Source organism: Rhamphochromis longiceps, linkage group LG4 (assembly GCF_057381845.1).
Source record: "Rhamphochromis longiceps isolate RC_006_pf linkage group LG4, R_longiceps_female_GT1.1, whole genome shotgun sequence".
Taxonomy (NCBI): domain Eukaryota; kingdom Metazoa; phylum Chordata; class Actinopteri; order Cichliformes; family Cichlidae; genus Rhamphochromis; species Rhamphochromis longiceps.
This window is the reverse complement of record NC_140560.1, coordinates 37,615,045-37,635,150: the sequence shown is the minus strand read 5'-3', so window position 1 is coordinate 37,635,150 and position 20,106 is coordinate 37,615,045. Positions and strand designations below refer to the sequence as shown.

Here is a 20,106-nt window from a genome sequence, read left to right as displayed (position 1 = left end):
GTTTCTAAAGCAGCAGAAGATCAGAACAAGGAGAATGAAGGGCAGACTCCTCAGGACGAAGATGACAGGCGATGATGAAGGAGCTGAAATTCACACAAAACAAAGTTCAGCTCTTCATTCGTTCTTTATCATCACCGTAGTTTCACTACAACAAAAGCTTTTCTAGCAGATTCACAGGCTCACATGTTTCTAAACCTTCAAACTTACAGACGTCTGTAAGTTTGAAGGTTTTCAGCTGACAGACATTCAGGTCGTTTCATCGCTCTGGTTTGGATGATTCAATGTTTATTAATCGTCCCTTCAGACGACCAAAGGCTGCCACATGTACGGTAACAGCACAGACACGTGACTAAACTTTTATGTGACAGCGTTTAATCTGTAAAAGACGACATTCACATATTTTGGAGGCGCGCTGGTCACCTGTTCACTTACTGGAGTCTGTGTGGTTGTTGTTGTTCATCGTCTTCTCTCCGACTGTGATGATGGTCCCATTTCCTTTAGCCTCAGTTAAAGATGGAATCTCCACAGTCACTTTACAGATGTACGATCCTGAATCCTCTGTTCTGATGTTTGAAATGTTCAAAGATGAGCAGGTCTTTGCCTCCTTTTTCAGAGACTCTGGAGATTGATTTATGTTGGTCTCCTTCTTAATGACTGTTTGATTTTTCAGCCAGGTCACTCCACTTCTTTCAAACGTTCCTGCCCAGCAGCAGGTGATGTTTACTGTCTCTCCCTCCATGACAGAAACATCTGGACTCTGGGTCACAACAAACGTGCCAGACAAAACAGCTGCAAGAGACACAAACCTGTGAGTCAGCACAAGAGACCAGCATTTAAACGCATCACAGTGAGTGTTATGTCATAAATAAAAAATAAACATCATCAATAAAGATGATCATATTTTCAGGTTTTCTTTTAAACGTTTTTTAAACGCAGTTGTCCTGCTGCTCAGTGCTCTGAGCACCGACACAATGAGGGAGAGTCACAGACTTCCTACATACATTCATTTATCACTTATCAATAACATCCTGCATTACTTGTCACCATAGAAAGAACATAAGTGTAATACATTTTTATTAGTCCTTTATTTATCTCATTTCCAAGAGAGACCTGGCGTCATGGCAACAAAAGTCAACACACATGTACCACATAAGTATATAACATTTAACACAAATACAACATCCTGTACAAACATGTGACAAATACACAATAAGATGAGAGCGACATGAAAACAATATTAAGCTGTTTCTACTCACTCCAACATGAGATGGTGCAGAACGAGGTGAGAAGCAGGCTTCTTAGCACGAGCTTCATGTTTGCAGACTGTTTCATTACCGTCACTTCATCTCTGAGTCTCACCCACCACACACGCAAACATACGTCCACAGCAGAAACATCCTGTGTGCTGTTATCTTTAAAACAGCTGTGCAGACCCACAGCTTCTGTTCCTCCCTCAGACAGCACTCAGCTGTAGAGAAGTGGTGGTTTCTTCTCACAGCTGATGAAGGCGATTCAAAAACACACTTTATTTTGTTCCTAATACCAAGAACATAAAATCTGATCACAGGAAAGTAGAAGAGCAGAAAAGAATGAGTAAAAATATATTTATGATGAAGACGTCTCATTAAAGTGGTGAGCTGGTCTTTGTCTGTTATCTTGGTCACTGATGGCTTCAGACACCATGAGTGACGTCATTCGCCATTAATGAGGTGAGTCGGACTCTGTCAGACTCAGGACTCCCGAATAAGTGAGCTTCTCCAAAGCCCGCTGTAATCTTGCACGCCTGCTTAAAAGAGAGCTGATATTAAATCTATTCATCTCCTGCATTTCTCTCTGATTTGGCCCAGATCACCATCTCCGTGTCGCCACCATGGGGCTTTCAGCTGCTCTGCTCCTCCACCTTCCTCCTGATGTAAGGAATATCACGTCCTTCTCTCGTTTTTAAGTGTAGACTCAAAACTCGCCTGTTCAAAATAGCTCATCCCACACAAACGCTGCACTCTGCTATTTGAAATCTGTTTTACGATTTTAGGATTGTGTGAACTTCTTGCTTTGATGTTGCTTTTATTATTCTGCTGTGTACAGTGTCATTGAGTCTACTTATTATTTCAAATAAAATGTATAATAATAATAATAATAATGATAATGATATTAATAATAACAATAATAATAATAATAATAATAATGATAATAATACATCATTGACACAAATATCGCCCCTGCAGGGATGACACCAGTTTTCTTTAAGTGCGCTGTTCCAAAAATACACAAAGGCCTCTGCTGTGACACTCACACCTTTGATAAAGTCTCACAAGTGTCAGCTTCCTTTTTATAGACATAAAAATATGGAAATGTACTGATGCATGATCTGAATTATAAATTTCTGACTGTCTGAGGCTAAATTTCCCCGATTCAAATCGAATCGATCCTAGAAATCAGTGAGAGTACCCAGCCCTAGTGACACATCCACGTCTCATAGTTGGCCTTGATAGCTGGGGATCAAACGGCCACGCCTCCATCCTTGAGCACACATTGCACCAGACTGCCCCTGTGGGTGGTGGGCCTACGGGAGGGTGGGCTCATCTCTCCTGGGTGGGTGCTACTTACCCAAGCAGGTCATACTGGTCCCCTCCATCATGGTAAGGTGGTTTCAACGTTAAATAATTACCATTTGGACATATGTGATAATAGAATACATAAATTCATATATTACTTAAATAATATATGAATTTATGTTGTGGATGGATGAAACAACATTACATATTCTACAGCTGCTATAGTACTAGTACATTTCACAATGTTTTAACAATACTGAGGAGAAGGTCCCAACAATCCAGGACGACTCAGATATAACTGCTGCAAACGACACTTTATTCTCGTCTGCTTGTACTTTTCAGCGTCTCCGTCAGCTGATCCGATCCACTGCTCTCTCCTTCGGCGTGATTAGGTGATGCTCACTGGCGCTGACACCTAGCGTCCCTGAAACCACACCCTAAACCTGCTGCTCCACCCATCCAGGGGAATGTTGTCAATGTTCTCGAGCAGATTTTATTTGTGAAGAAGTTCATGAAGTCATGCTTAACTCCACAGAGCTCTGGCTCTTTGTCGGCCTGGCTACAGAGCTGAAGAGAAACCTGGGATAATTATTTTTTTGTGATCAGTGATTTATAATAAGATGTTCTAGTTTTATGGAGAGCTTTTTTATAGAGCAACAAACTCTTCCTATTACCTGCTGCTCTATAAAAGCAACAGAAAACAGATTTCATTGATAAATTAAAGTCAACAGAAAGAACTTTGTATGAAAATGGAACATTGTTTGAATTTACATCAGTTGTCACCACAACCCAGCAGAGTTTGTTTAGTTCTCTTTTGGTACTTCTGCATATTTGATGAAGCTGAAATCTGTGGTTAGTTTTCATAAAGGGACATTTGTGTAAACCTCTCCCACACAGGCCTTTTTCAAACACGTAGCCTAAAGCAGATGACTCGTAAGCTGGAGAGGAAATGGCATCTCACAAATTTAGAGGATCATCATTTAGCCTGGAGAAATAGTTTGCTGCTTTATGAGAAAGCCCTCCACAAAGCCAGAACATGAGTTAACTTCAATAATTACTTCCTCCAAACCATCAACGTGTCTTTTAGACCCCATTCCTACAAAACTGCTCAAAGAAGTCCTGCCATTAATTAATGCTTCGATCTTAAATATGATCAACCTATCTCTAATGATCGGCTATGTACCACAAGCCTTCAAGCTGGCTGTAGTTAAACCTTTACTCAAAAAGCATCTCTAGACCCAGCAGTCTTAGCTAATTATAGGCCAATCTCCAACCTTCCTTTATATCAAACATCCTTGAAAGAGTAGTTGTCAAACAGCTAACAGATCATCTGCAGAGGCTTATTTGAAGAGTTTCAGTCAGGTTTCAGAGCTCATCACAGAAACATCACAACAAACTCATGACAGACATTTAGGAAGGACATCTCCAAGCTTGTTCCATCTGCACCAGCTCCAACTTTATACTTTTGCATTTTTAAAAAATCTTCTGTTTGGTAGCACCCTGACGTTTCTCCTTGTGTTTTATCGTTCTGTGATTTATAAAGGTTAAGATGCTAATCTACTAATAAATGTGCTCAGTGTTGGGAAGGTTACATTTTAAATGTATCCCACTACAGATTCTGTTACGTTACTCAATGAGAGTAACTATTCTGAATACTTTGGATTACTTAATATATTATCATGCTTTTTACAGCTACATGAATGAACTATTGCTGTGTGATTTATTACTGTTAATGAAGGTTACTCTCCACACCAACACCAACTAGATGTTTAAACTTTAATATAAATGAGTAACAGTAGGTGGACGTTAGGTAAGGCTGCACTTTTTGCAGCGATCTCGTATAGAAACTATTTCTGCATCGGTCACATGTTTTCTTTCTGCTTTTTTGCAAATAATAACTTCACATTATTATTTGCTGCTAGCATGTTGTAATGCAGCCTTCAGTAATAGTAATAAATTACACAGCAGTAGTTCATTGGAGATACTGAAGTGGCAGATAACCCAGGTAGCTACCACAACTAAAACAAGCTAGCTGCAGCAGGCTAACGTTAGTTTACAGCCTAATAGAAAACTGTTTTGATCTCTTCCTTAATAACAGCTGTACCGGGGGAGAAGGTTTTTATAAACCCATTAAGGCTTAAAGCATTATTAGGGGCGTGGTCTCTTTGACTGACAGGATGGCAACACAGACGACTGTAGCTGCTACCTGTCTGCAGGAGGAGACGGAGGTGATCGAGCCCAAGTGTGACAGTGTCGCTCCACCAGAAGGCTGACTGATCAAACATGTCCAGAGCTCCAGTCAGTGAATAAAGTTTTTCTGTTCCTGACCACAACCGTGACAGAGCCTAATTACGTCGGAGGTTTCTTCCTGTTAAAGGGAGTTTTTCCTTCCCACTGTCGCCAAACCTCTTCCTCACAGGGGCGTCTGATTGTTGGCGTCTGATTGTTGGGGTTTTGTCTGTATTATTGTTGGGCCTTTACTTTACAATGTAAAGTGCTTCGAGGTGACTGCTGCTGTTATTTGGTGCTTTATGAATAAAACTGAATGAGCTGAGCTGCTGTTGCTGATTCACACTCCTAAAAGCAGCACAAAGGAATTCAGCGAGTGATTCAACAGCTAAAATTTAAATTTAGTATCTGCTGAGTGGTTACACTGACCATGAATAACATCACTGTAAACATCACCACAGTGCGGCAAACCGACCACTTTAGCATTAAACTACATGTATTTTCATGGAGCCCTTTAATAACTCAGAGATAGTGTACATGAAAATGTTTAGCAGCATGTTTCACAATGTGAAACAACAACAGGATGCAGCACGTGTAGATCCAGTGTGTTCACAAAACTCTAAAAGACAGACATGTCAGCTTTAATGTCAGCTTTAAATTTAATGAAGCTTCTTGCAGTCCAAACATAACCTCTGTTCTTCCTCTCATGTCCTCTTTCTCACGTCGCTCTTCATCTCCGAGTGTTCTCAGTCTGCTCCGAGTGTTAAAAGAATCAGTGAAAACTTTAAACATGAACAGAACCTGCTCTGCACCAGCTGATGGGCAAAGCATGAGTTACCATGGCGATCTAACAAATCACAACATGCAAAACACAAACAGGTCATCAGCAACATGTGGCTGCTGTACTCCATGCTGTTTTACTGTTTAGAGTTAGATGCCATGCTAAAACCTCACATCCTGTGTCTGCAGAGCAAACAGATACACAGTTTTACCTGCAGAGCAGAGCTGCAAAGGTCGCGCTAACATGACACACAGCAAAGAGCACATGTTTCACAGGGAGGGCGGCAACAGAGGGAAGGATCAGCACAGTCAGCTGGGGTCGTCACAGAAACACTTCACACAGAAGAAACCTGCTGATTGGACGTGATACAGCAGCTCGTACACTCACAGTGTGAGGGATGCATTGAACTCTGGTCCAGGGATATTTCAACAACACGACTGGAATACTCGGGGATCAACCCACCGACTCTTCAACAACCCACCTCCTGAGCCACAGCCGCCCAAAACACCTAAAGATCACCATTATCTAACAATGCCAACGTGAAGTTGATCCAAACTGACGGTGATAATTATCTGTAGTTTCAGTTATATTGTATTCATAAATTATATTTTGTAAACAAGTTCCTGCTAATTCAGTTCACTTTTATTTATATAGTGCAAAAGCACAACAGTCTCCCCAGGGCACTTTATACTGTGAGGTAAAGACCCGACAGTAATACAGAGGAAACCACAACAATCAGATGACCCTGTGTGAGCAAGCGCTTTGGTGACAGTGGGAAGGAAGAACTCTGTTTTAACAGGAAGAAACCTCCAACGTAATAAGGCTCAGGGAGGGGCGGGGCCACGACCGCTTGTGGGTAGGATTATGTGGATTTGTTTAATGAAAGAAAACCTAAAACCACCCTTCAGTTTTCCTTCACCCCGCCATGAAGAGGTGATCTGCAGTTAATAGATGATTTCTTACTTTTCTTTCTTTTTTAATACTGTTATGTCCTCGAGGGCCTGAGGCAGGTAACAATAGTAAGACTGCAAAATAAAAGGCCAAACTGAGTCGTTTGTGACATTAATATTTATTAAAAAGGACGAACTCGCAGAGAAAGCTACACAAACATACGAGCTAAACAAAAGGACACAAACTAAAATATCGAGAAAAAACAAAGAGATGGTTCAACAAACCACAGGAAGAAACTTCTGCTGCCGGCTAACTGCTCAGTAGTAGAAACAGAAACACCACAAACCTCACAGTCAACCCACACGAACAGCTCAACACTGACCAGGCAGCGCTTCATCAGCTCTTACACTTTGTTGTACTTGCTGGGTGGAAGGTTTGTGTGTGGGGGGGCGGGTCAGAGTGAGGATGAGCTTAGAGGTGGAAATCAGACACTTTCTGTTCAGATGATTTAATGAGCAATCATTCAAACAAGCTCATATTTATTATTGAATTACACTCTGGGTGTGTTTACGTGAGTGAATAAGCTGTTGTTGGGAACTATTTCAGCTTCAGTTTGACATTTTGTGGGACAGCTGTTCGTTATGTTTATGGAATAATCAAATATAAATTTAACACAAAACCAAAAACACTGAAAAGTTTGCAAAGTTTCTACAGTGTTTCCACTTTTCTTCTCTCACTTCTTCCTTCTTCTTCTTCTTGGTCTCCTCTCTGGGCAGACTTTCACTTCCAGCAGCTGAAACATGAACCACACCATGAGCTACAAACACGTAGACACAGAACAATAAACACCTGCATGTGTGTACACCGTCTCAGACGGCCTTGTTGTGCGTCCTGTGTAGTTTCCTCATTAATAAGTTCCTAATATCTGCCCATTGCTTTGTATTACTGATCCCTGTGAGTCCAGCAGTGTCGCTGTTGAGTTCAGTGCTGCTTCCGAGTCCTGCATGTTGGATCATAATGATGCCAGCCACACAGCAACATTTGACTGTTAGCCACCTTAAGCTAGCCTGTTACCTTGGTAACATCTGTCTTGTCTTTAGTAATTAGCTTTAAACATGATAAAGTTTGATGGTACCTTCAAGACATTTAGTCAAACATTTCTCTATGAAGAAACGTTTCAGACGATCTCATTGGGAACATAATCCGTAGCTATCAGTAGTAAAAGTTGTAGTCGTCACTAAACCCCCAAACCTCAGGGACGGGGTTATCCTCTGAGGAGCATGAATATAAAATCCCATCGTTGGTACTTCAGTCTGGACCAAAGCGACGCGCCAACAAACACCAACTCACACCGACAAACTACAAGAAGCACAAAACACATGAAGTGTAACAGAGTCTGGTTCAGATGTGTTGTAGTGACCTGTGACGCTGTGATGTGGTCCACTTGTTTCTAAAGCAGCAGAAGATCAGAACAAGGAGAATGAAGGGCAGACTCCTCAGGACGAAGATGACAGGCGATGATGAAGGAGCTGAAATTCACACAAAACAAAGTTCAGCTCTTCATTCGTTGCCCTGCAGCAACCAGAATTATTGTCTGAAGGCCAAGAAAACGCCTAAAAGATTCCAGTTCCTAAGTGGATCATTTGCTATACTGGACTTCTTGACTGTCATTTTTTATTCGATCTTTATTGTTATTATTGTGATTTATTTTTATTTTGGTTTTTTCTAGTTGAGTTATTACAATGAGAATGGACAGCACCGGGCACAGGAACGAAAGAGAGGTTGGGCGTTACCAGCAGTTTGTTTGATCACCTGCACAGAAAGACAACAAGCAAAAAAGAAAACAGCACAGCGACGACCAACACAGACCAACTGACGTAACAGTAAATAATAAATACTGAATGTTACTGAGCAGCACGCAGGACTGATAGAGCACAGGTGTCAATCTCTGGCCCGCAGGCCAAATTTGGCCCGCAGCCTAATTACATTTGGCCCGCGAAGCCATACCAAATTACTATCAGAGCTGGCCTACTGGTATTATACAGCTAATGTATATATTGTTTAGTATTAAGCTTTGCTTGTTCCATATTCAGTTTTTCAGCAAAACCTGTTTGAGTCCATAAGAAAAGATTCATTCTTATATCTGGAGGAAGATTTTTTTTCATATAAATGTTAGCCCGCGACTTTGTTCCAGTTTTGAATTTTGGCCCACTGTGTGTTTGAGTTTGACACCCCTGGTTTAGAGGCTCAGCCAACCAAGACAGAGTGTCTGTGACCTGTGTGTGTGAGCGCGCTTATGTTCGTAAGATTCCTCCATGTAGGTGTCTAATAGTCCCCGCCCCCCAGGTCATGAAGCAGGCACGGAGGAGACCTGGCCCCCAGAGAACGACAGCCCAAGAAGAACCACCTAGAAAGGAGCTGAGGAGAGCTCTGGATGGGAGTCACCGAGCAACCATGATGCAGAAGCTGCATCGATGAGCCTGCGGTCTCTGCTGGCAGCCAGTTATGCTAGAGTGACCTGAGCCCTCGGGCCCAGAGACCTGAGGTCCGAGGTCCCTCCACGCCCCAGAAGGTGCCCTACCGAGCCATGTAGCCAGCAAACCTCTGCCAGATAACAGCTGGAGTCAGCACGGCCCGTTCACAACCCTCGATGTCGACATGTATTTAAAATTGAGATGTGGGCACCGGCACCAGAGATGACAGATGTCTGCCCACCCCCAAGGCACAGTCGCAACTGAAGTTAATGTGATGTCACAAGTGTGCACCACTGCCCTCTGTGGAGTGTGGGAGACGCTCCACAGAAGGCAGTGTCCATGCTCACACTGAGACGGACCTCATGTCTTTACCTCCCTAACTCAGAGTAATGTTATGGCTCGACTCATGTATGATAAGACAGCAGCCGAGCTTTGTAACGTTGGTGAAGAGTGTGTTCATTAAAGGATGAGCACTGTGGAGTTTCCAGTACCAGTGTGGTCGTGAGTGCGTCGCCTCCTCTCAACCACTGAGTCTAACCCACGTTACAGTGTGTCAGCTCTTCCTTCGTTCTTTATCATCACCGTAGTTTCACTACAACAAATGTGTGACAGCGTTTAACCTGTAAAAGACGACATTCACATATTTTGGAGGCGCGCTGGTCACCTGTTCACTTACTGGAGTCTGTGTGGTTGTTGTTGTTCATCGTCTTCTCTCCGACTGTGATGATGGTCCCATTTCCTTTAGCCTCAGTTAAAGATGGAATCTCCACAGTCACTTTACAGATGTACGTTCCTTCAAACGTTCCTGCCCAGCAGCAGGTGATGTTTACTGTCTCTCCCTCCATGACAGAAACATCTGGACTCTGGGTCACAACAAACATGCCAGATGAAACAGCTGCAAGAGACACAAACCTGTGAGTTATTATCATAAATAAAGGCGCCATGGTCAGGTTCTCTTTTACACAGATCATTTCACCACATGAAAAACATCACACCCAGACTTACAGACATTAAGTCATCACTCACGACCAAAGAAATCGATGAGAAAGAAATTTCAGAAACAACTTAGCTTTGGAGTTTTCAGTGTAATGAGATAAATACGATATTAAATCAATAAGCTGTGTTTCTACTCACGCCAACATGAGGTGCAGACAGAGGTGAAAAGCAGGCTTCTCAGTAAGAGCTTGATGTTCTCACACCTTTTCATCACCGTTGCTTCATCTCTCACAGCTCCTCTGTGGAGACCCACAGCTTCTGTTCCTCCCTCAGACAGCACTCAGCTGTAGAGAAGTTGTGGTTTAGACCACACACCTCTGTCTTCTCACGGCTGATGAAGGCGATTCAAAAACACACTTTTATATATATATAAGTATAACATCAGAAAAGAATGAGTGCAAATATATTTATGCTAAAAAAGCCTGATAAAAGCTGACTTTGAGTTGGCCTCTGTATCATACAGATGTGGTTTCCACTCTGACACAGCGAGCTCCACAGCGGCACCTGCTGGCCACTTTTAGCGACATAGACAATGCAGCGTTCTGAACAAGACTACTTGTTATACCAGATTATCAATCATTGTGATCAACACGTGTTGGATCCCAAAGAAAGAAAGCGCTGAGATGGGGAACAGCGATGTCCAGATGAAGCCTTGAAGCTTTCAACTGCTTCCAAATAAAAACGGTGTTTGTTCTGGAGATGTGCACACATCGCCCCCTGCTGGCCAAAACATTTACTGTCATTTGAACCATTTGTGATGGACTCCTGGTTCTACTGTACCAGTGTGAGCACAGGAATGGTCGCTGCCTTAAAACCACCTTAAAACCAGTATAGGAAGAAGGAAAGCCAGTGGAGGCTTTGGGGAATGTCCTCGAGTGGTTCAGATTTTATTTGTGAAGAAGTTCATGAAGTCATGCTTAACGCCACAGAGCTCTGGCTCTTTGTCGGCCTGGCTACAGAGCTGAAGAGAAACCTGGGATTAGTTTTATCTAGTTTTATGGAGAGCTTTTTTATAGAGCATCAAACTCTTCCTATTACCTGCTGCTCTATAAAAGCAACAGAAAACAGATTTTATTGATAAATTAAAGTCAACAGAAAGAACTTTGTGTGAAAATGGAACATTGTTTGAATTTACGTCAGTTGTCACCACAACCCAGCAGAGTTTGTTTAGTTCTCTTTTGGTACTTCTGCATATTTGATGAAGCTGAAATCTGTGGTTAGTTTTCATAAAGGGACATTTGTGTAAACCTCTCCCACACAGGCCTTTTTCAAACACATGTTTTAAAACAGATAACTTGTAAGGTGGACAGAAATGGCATCTCACTAATTTAGATTTTGTTCATTCAGCCTAGAAAATAAATTTGCTGCTTTATTCATAAGAAAAGTTGCGAATCCAAATCCAAATTACCTCCTCAGTTCTGCAGAGGCCTGGTAATGAACTAATCATTTGATTCATGTGTGTTGACCCAGGGTGAGATCTAAAACCTGCCCTAGAGGCCTTGGGGTTACCACCCCTGCCTTAGGCAGTATCATTAGAAGACATAGCATACATTTTCACTGCTATGCAGATGACACCCAGCTCTATCTGTCCATGAAGATAGCACATATCAATTACTTAAGGTGTGTGAAAGTCTTAAAGATATAAAGACCTGGATGACCTGTAATTTCCTAGTTCTGAATTCAGACAGAACTGAGGTCATTGCACGTGACCCTAAATGTCTTAGAAACTTGGTTTCTAATCAGATATTTCTTGGTTCATGGATGAATTGATTCTATGCTTGAGTATTTTGAGGTTGTTGTTTTATCATTTTACCATATTAGAGAAGCTACTGTGTGAACATTGGATTGTCACACTAAAACCTCATGGTTGCAAAACTAGCAGTGGAAACAGAAACAGCAGCTACACGGTTCTTTCAATTGTAATTTGATTAAATTCACTTCAGTTCATTAAACTTGATTTGAATTTAACTGAACTGAATCGACAATGTTGCGTAGAGATCAGGGGCAGAACTCCTGGACCAGACAGGGTGTGTTCCAACTACAGGGAACTCACACTCCTCCTTCCTAGTGGGTGATGGGATCCCCCATGCTGCCCTTTGTCACCGATTCTGTTTGTAATTTTTATGGACAGAATTTGTAGGTGCAGCCAAGTGGCGGAGGGCTTTCACCTGGGTGGTCTCAGGATCTCATCTCTGCTTTCTGCGGATGATGTGGTCCTGTTGGCTTCATCAGGTGAAGGCCTCCAGTTTGCCTTGGAACGGTTCGCAGCAGAGTATGAAGCAGTGGGAATAAAGATCAGCACCTCCAAATCTGAGGCCATGGTTTTCAGCCGGAAAAGGGTGGAGTGCCCACTCCGGGTCAGGGATGAGTTCCTGCCCCAAGTGACAGAGTTCAAGTATCTCGGGGTCTTGTTCACGAATGATGGGAGAAGGCAGCAGGAGATCGACAGACGGATTGGTGCAGCGGCTGCAGTGATTACCGGTCTGTTGTAGTGAAGAGAGAGCTGAGTATAAAAGCGAAGCTCTCAATTTACCGGTCGATCTACGTCCCTACCCTCACCTATGGCCACGAGCTGTGGGTAGTGACCGAAAGAACGAGATCTCGGATACAAGCGGCAGAAATGAGCTTCCTCCGAAGGGTGGCTGGCCTCTCCCTTAGAGATAGGGTGAGAAGTTCGGCCATCCGGGAGAGGCTCAGAGTAGAGCCGCTGCTGCTCCACATCGAACATTAAACCCAGACTGGAACATTTCCAGAATTGCATGTTCATCCAGGAAGGACTTTAGTTGGGTAGTTTAGATAAAGAAGGCATCATAGAGAAGTTTGACAAAACAGAACAGTTTACATGTTTTCATCAAGAAATGGACAACCCACCCATCCATCCATCGCACGGCAGCGCCTTGCAGGAACGCACAGTTTAGTAACAAAGTCAGTTAAAACAGGTCAGAAAACACTGCATCACCAATTTCCAAGTTGATGACGGATACAACAAGATCCAAAGTGTGCACATGTTCCTCAGAAGAACTATCTACTGATTGAAATAGATTAAAAGAGTCCACTAAATCTAAAGAGTCCTTCACCAGAGGCTTCTTAGGACAACAAATGTGGATATTAAAGTTCCCGACAATTAAAACTTTGTCACATCTTAGCACAATTTCCCCCTAGAGATCACTCAAGAAGTCACTTGAACACAGTCGCTAATCCCATGGGGATTTTAAAAACAGAGTCACATGGTCACAGTTCTCAGAAGGTTCTGGACTCACCAGGAGACATCCAGGATTCAGTAATGATTGATATGATTGATCTGGCATTCACCAGACCCATCCAGAGGGCAAATACATCCAAAACAGCAGAGGTGAGGGGAATGCACACCCGATGCCACAAGTTCTGGAGATGTGCTCCTCACCAGCGCAGGTGTAGTGGGTAGGAGCGTGGAGGTAGAATCGCTGGATACCAGTCAAAGACAGGTATCCAGCCAGGAGTTCACCGGATCCAACTAGCAAGGATTTCTTTTGGGCCAGGATAGCTATGACTTCACAGTCAGAGCTGCTGTCTGTCACACTTCATCCAGGGAGGTGATCCTGGAGGTTGGTAGATGAAAACCAGTATCCCTGTCATAGTCTGTGTGCAGGCAGGCAGGAAAAGGACCCAAGTGCAGGACTCTTGGAGGCAAAAGTGAACCTAAAAAACCCTCAGCTTTATTGCTGGCCAAAATACAAAACTGAAATAACAAAGGAACGGAGCACACCGGCAGAAATGGTGGTACGACATGACAACGACCACTGAAGGACACACAGTATAAATACAGACAGGAACACAGGGGAACGAGGAGCAGGTCAGGAAACACAAGGCACAGACCTTCAAAGTAAAACAGGAAATCCATAGACAAAACTCAGAGGCACTGAACTAAACTTATTTTACACACTAGAGATAACAAATTAAAATAATAATACAGAAAACATTGAGTCACCGACCCAGGGCTGTGACAATCCAAGAATGGGATGGAACAATCTGGCCCCTCATGGTGGAACTGTACTAGTTTGACAGCAGACAGATGAAGCTCCAGAACTGTTTGCCAATCGTACACCAGCAGAGACTTCACATTTTGCAGGCCACACAGAAACAACAACAAAATGCAAAGTGGAGAGGGGACGCCATGGTAGAAAGCACGTGTTACACGTGGTGTCATCTTTACTGCAGTTGTTCAGGTCAGAGAATTTATGTGATCAAATTCTGTGATGATACAGCCCGAAGAGCTTAGAACACGGGTGTCAAACTCCAGGCCTCGAGGGCCGGTGTCCTGCAGGGTTTAGATCTCACCCCAGGCCAACACACCTGAATCACATGATCAGTTCATTACCAGGCTTCTGGAGAACTTCAAGATATGCTGAGGAGGTCATTTAGCCATGTGAATCAGCTGCGTTGGAGCAGGACACATCTAAAGCCTGCAGGACGCCGGCCCTCGAGGCCTGGAGTTGGACACTGTGGCTTAGAAAGAGAGCAAAACATGTTCCAGAATGTAAAAACTGTGTTTAGCCGACTTTCTGCACTCACAGGACACTTTAGCTGATGAAACTATTAACACATGGTGTGTTACTACGATGTCTTCATGCAGGGATGTAACTGTGAGGTTAGGGGTGAGGAACCAGACGTGTGGAAATACACTTTACTTGACGCACTTTTTTTCACCCCTCAGACTGGTGAAGTGTTGTGAGGAGGAAACAAATAACTGATTGTGATGTAGAGGTGAGACAGAAACGCCAACATGAGCTATACTAAGCTATCGACGTGCTCCAGGATTCCTATTTATGATGAAAATCCAGAAAACATGGGTAAGTGAAGTTATCCTACTCAGGGTGGAGGATCACTGGGTGGAGTTTAGTTTGATATTTGGGATAGTAATTAATTCCTGAAACAAACCAGCAGCAGCTCATCTGGACAGATGTTTGGTTCAGAGATGTTAGATTGTTCCTTTATGTTCGGTTTGAAGCCTGATTAGTACCGAGCAGCATTTAGAGACGTTTTCACTGGAGACGAATGCAGTGACTGAGTGAGCTGCTGTAGACGAGGGAAGTTTATTTAGAATCAGAATCGCTTTATTAATCCTGAAGGAAATTATGGGTTACAGCAGGCAGCACGCTAATGGTGCATGCACACTTACAAAGGAACCCTCTGAACAAACTTTACACAAACATCAGACTGGGAGACGTCAGAGAGGTAGGCTGACAGGAAAAAACAACGAAAATACATAACATGAGGTGAGAGGAGGAGAAAAACACTCCACTCAGACTGAGCTCCTAGTGGGAGAACAGAAAAAACACCCCAGCTCAAAAAGCACATGACTGTCGATGCACCCCAGAGACACAAGACAGCAACAGGGGCGGGTAAAGGTGAGAGCCGGTGTAGACGGCGCGTCCGGTCCTGCAGCATGTCTGCGCTGGTCCAGTCGACCGCCATCTGCCCGGGAGGAGACAAGCATCGAAGGCGTTTGGAACGGGAGGATGAGTGTGTATCAGTGTGTGTGTCCTGAGTTTAGCTGAGACCGTGTCCTTCGCCCTGCCGGGCTAAGTAAACAGTCCTCCAGCCGACCCAGGTGGCCTTGCGTCGGGGAGGAACAGACTAAACACCGTCGTTATCAGGGTGAATTTGTTTTGTTCAGCCTTGAGGCCGATATGGCTGCATGGACAGCACAGTGACTGAATGCCTCATCAGCCTGTTTAGTTTCAGATCTGTGTGTTACCATTAATGATCTCATATATATTTGGACAGAAGCCATTTAATGATTCATGAACAATTCCTTTAAATTCAACATGTATTCTGATGATAACATTACATTTAACACAAGTTCACATCGATCCATATGAGGACTCGACCGGCTCTCTTCAAACTCTGTCAGCATGCTTAACTAACCATAACTCTGATAGTGTTTGGGACCAATACAAACAGCACTGCAGAATTATTTCTACAAGAAACGAAATCAGCTTCTCAGTATCTTGCTGAGGTACAAAATCTGTCAGTTAATTTATATTTCTGTGATGTCAAAACGATGCTTCAGTGCCCTAAATTCAAAATGTCAAACTATATATAGCAACAAAATAAAAAGAGTTCATCTCTCCAAGTGAGACCTTTAAACAGAGCTGCACCAACCTTTACAAGCAGATGTAGACAAGAAGTTAAGAAGGTAGAATTTTGTGGAATCGACTCTGGAGTTTCTATTCTCAGTTACAAATAAACCAGCCAGTTAAGAGAAGTAAACTGAACCGTGTATTGTGTGTTCAGCCCTGTGATTTGTAGCAGCTCTCATTTCTAGAAATCTGCTGAAATGTATTAAGCTGCCCAAAACCATGAATCTCCAGAGTTGGGACCAGGAAGCAGAGTTGCAGTCGCCTCTCTGCAGCTTCTCTCCTCCTGTTACCCCCAAACCCCGTCCCCTCAGGGCAGGGGTGTCCAACTCGAGTCCTGCAGAGGTACCGTCCTGCAGCTTTTAGACACATTCTTGTTCTGACACACCTGAATCAAATGAATAGCTTGTTGCCAGGTCTTTGCCAAACAAGAGGTAATCCAACCATTTGATTCAGCTGTGTTATAGAGATGCATTAAAAAGCAGCAGGACCGCAGCTCTGCAGGACTGTGTCAGCTCGCACACCTAAAAAAAAACGAAACCAAAAAACTGCAAAAACATTAAAAAATACCAAAAAAATCACAAAGAAAGAAAAATATAACGTCCTGCACCAAGTGATAAAACAGTGAAATATGGATTATTGCATCAGGCCTCTCTCTTCTAAATGGTGTTGGCTCTTTCTGTGGTAGTGGGTCACTTCCTGTTACAGCACACAGTGGTGTTTTTGTAGCCATTTCAATGAAAAACGTACTGATAACTTCTTATTTCATAGTGTAATCATCACGTACTTTTTTCCAAAGCACAGTCTCTGTTGATTCGCTCTGTTTTAGGGATTCACTATGGTAGTTTATCTTGTAGCCGACTTGCTAGCAGCTTGGCCTCTTCATCAGTCCCTCCTGCACTTTTGACACCCCTGAGTCAACTATCAGACTCTTCCAATCACAGGATGAGGAGGAGGAATGGCAACAATCCTAAGACCGGTGTTTACCAATCTATATTTCACTTCAGAGAAATCACACCACCAAAAAAACTCTGGATCATCTGGATCAGAGTTTTCTCAGACTGACTTTTTCTTTTCAAATATTTATCTATTGCCATTACGTGCTGCGCTCTCTCACAGCATGACTATTATTTCATTTCTCTTTCATCTTCTTCTGTTTTACTGGCAGTTTGCAACCCATTTAATTAGAGCAGGTGGTTGTACTGCCCTCTAGTGGAGGGATTAAGTTCAGATGAGGATTTATTGGCATGGCTCAATGGCCCGAGAATAGGGATTGGGCTCAAGCGCAGAACCAAAACCGGAGGCTGAATGACTTTTAACAGTTTTTTTTACGTGTTTAGTTTTTAGAAAAATTACTTAAAAGCAACATTTTTAATGTCAAACAATATCCACGTCTGACCAAATGCAGCATATCTGCTTTAAAGGGTTTAACAGCTTTTCGATTAAACATTTTGGGTTCAAAAGATGAGAAGTGACCCACATCAGGGTTGAGACTGATAGATCGATGAATTTGAAGTAATAACTGTATTTGAAGTGAGTGATCATGCTAATTCTCACTGACGTTCTTCCAACAGGTGAGCTGAGGATCGTCCTGTATGGACAGAGTGGACAGGGTAAAAGTACTCTAGGAGGCATCATCCTGGGCAACAGAGAAATATTCACTTCTAATAAGGACTCAAAGAAGTGCCGTAAGGAAAGAAAGACCATCACGGGTCGAGACGTGGTTGTTGTTGACACTCCAGGTCTGTTTAAAGTAGCTGATGATGGAGAGGAAGTGGTGGAAGAGATCAAGCGGTCCATCAAACATGCTGAACCTGGTCCTCATGTGTTCCTGTTCGTGGAGAGGTTTAAAGAGATCTCACAAGAGAAATTAGACGCACTGAAGACTTTTCAGGACACGTTTGGTAAACAGGCAGTGGACTACACTATAGTGGTGTTCACCACTAAAAGGAAGGAAATCGACGCCGCTTTCAAGCAGGAAACACTGAAATCCCTCAGAAGATTAACCGATCAGTTCCAGCAAAGATGCTTTGTTTTTAACATTAGAGACGAACAACAAGGGTCTCAACTCGACGAGCTGCTGGGGATTATAAACAAGATGACGGGAGAAAAATGTCAACCTTTCTACACGTCTAAGATGCTCCAGGAGGCTGAGGAAGCTCTGAAAACACGAAAGGAAACAAAACCAAAGCCAGAAGAAGAGTGGCGCTCTTTTTATGACCGGTGTGGTTTGATTGGAATGGCTGTCGGCTGTGCAGCAGGGTATTTTATTTGTGGTGGCGAGCTGACGCCTACAACAGGAGCTGGGGTTGGAGCTGTAGTTGGTATGATGCTGTTCGTGGGAATAGCGTTTTTAGGCGTACTTGCTAAAATTAAACTTCAGGCATGATGCAGATAGATTTCAGACAGCGTCAGTGATTTTGTTGCTTACGCTGATCTGACCAAATCTAGTCTAGAAACCATAAAGATGTATGTTTAGGTATTTTACTTTATTTTTGAGTAAAGTTCTTTATTCTAAAAGTTATTTGTTCAGTCGGCTGCTGATTGGTTGAGCTTTTCAAAACGAGTTAAACGCAGTTAAATGTTCTATTCCAGGAACAGTTCATAAGACAGAACCAGCGATTTGCAGCATAAACAACTAAATATTTTCTAGTTACTGCTGTTGCTTCAGTGTACGTGCAGGGAGAGGGTTCAGGGTTCAGCCTGGGTTTGCTTGAGACACACGTCAATAAATAAGCAACAAGATGCTTCAAATAATATTTCTCAAATTTTGGCTTTCACAGTCTTTCCTTTTGGGAGTCTGAAGCAGTTAAAATAGGATAAAAAGAGGTGGACGTGAATCAAAGCACTTTTACAGGACTGTTTCCTGATCCCAACTCTGGCAGAACTTTGACGGCATACTGAGGGAGGCTGGGAGTCCGAGCGGATGGTTGGTGCCTATTGTAGTGTTAATCCCCAAACCAGATGGTGTGCACCGAAGGTGAAGGGAGCCATCAAGCTGAAGGATCCTGTTGGGCTTGGGGACTTGGAGGCAGCTGCACATACTGGCAGAACAAGCAGAACAAGGCTCGGTCAGTGGCTGAACCAAAAACTGGATGCTGGAAGATTTCAGTTGGGCCACAGAACAAGACTTTCGACTTTCTTTGCGTGTCTTGAAGCATTTATAGCAAACCGTCAGCCAACTAAAAAGGGGAAAGCAGTGCTCTGCTCGCACAGTGTATAGCAGGATAGGATGGTGTTAACCTCAACTGAGGGTAAAGTCGGGCAGGTGAAGGAATGCTTTGAGGACCTCCGTAGTATCCCCAGTCTGGGGATAAGGGGGATAACTCGCCCCTCGCTGGTCACTGAGATAGTCAAACATCTCCACTGAGGTGACCAAGACTCAGCTCCTAATGGCTCTGGATGTTATAGGACTCTTGGTTGATACGCCTTCGCCCATGGAGATCTGAGGGGGTGTCTCTGGGCTGGCAGGCTGGGGTGCTGCAACCACAGGGAGATCGCACACCTCAACCTCCCTGGGATCTAAGACTCAAAGCTACATACAGAATACAGGAAGACTGGACGCCCCCTGGGTGAGGTGAGCAGACCCAGAACACGCTGAAGAGTTTTCATCTCTGGATGAGATCGATTAGGTGGCTGGAGAAAGGTGCTTCAACTTTCACATGCTGTAAAAAAGTTTGGTGTTGTAAACATATATATAAACATAATCCATTACCTGTATTCTAATGCATGTAAGACAGCATTTATACTCACATACACATGTAATCCAGTATTTGTACTCTTGTATCAGTATATGTTAGAGCATGTTCTGTAGTCCAGAGCATGAGCACATATAACACAGTCACATCTGTCCTGATGTGAACCCACAGGCTCGTGCTGAGGAGTTTGGTAAACAGTCTAAATGATGTCTGACTGTTATTGTTATTGTGTGTTGTATTAAGTACCAGCTCTGCTTTGGATTTTGTGCCTGAACTTGTTGTGCAGGAAGTCCTGACCTTGTGCCTTTGAGCAGCAAACACATGTGAACATGCAGACAGACAGTGGGACGTGTCTGCAGACGT

At 43.3% G+C, this 20,106-nt stretch overlaps 1 protein-coding gene across 1 annotated transcript; it reads left to right on the top strand.

The window, feature by feature from the left end:
- The first annotated feature begins 14,688 nt into the window (after window positions 1–14,688).
- LOC146672320 (GTPase IMAP family member 4-like) lies at window positions 14,689–18,437 on the top strand. The gene is made up of 2 exons (XM_085405024.1): window positions 14,689–14,755; window positions 17,620–18,437. The coding sequence occupies exons 1-2, from the start codon at window positions 14,689–14,691 to the stop codon at window positions 18,432–18,434; spliced, it is 882 nt and encodes a 293-aa protein (XP_085261150.1). The 3' UTR covers window positions 18,435–18,437.
- Window positions 18,438–20,106: the final 1,669 nt, after the last annotated feature.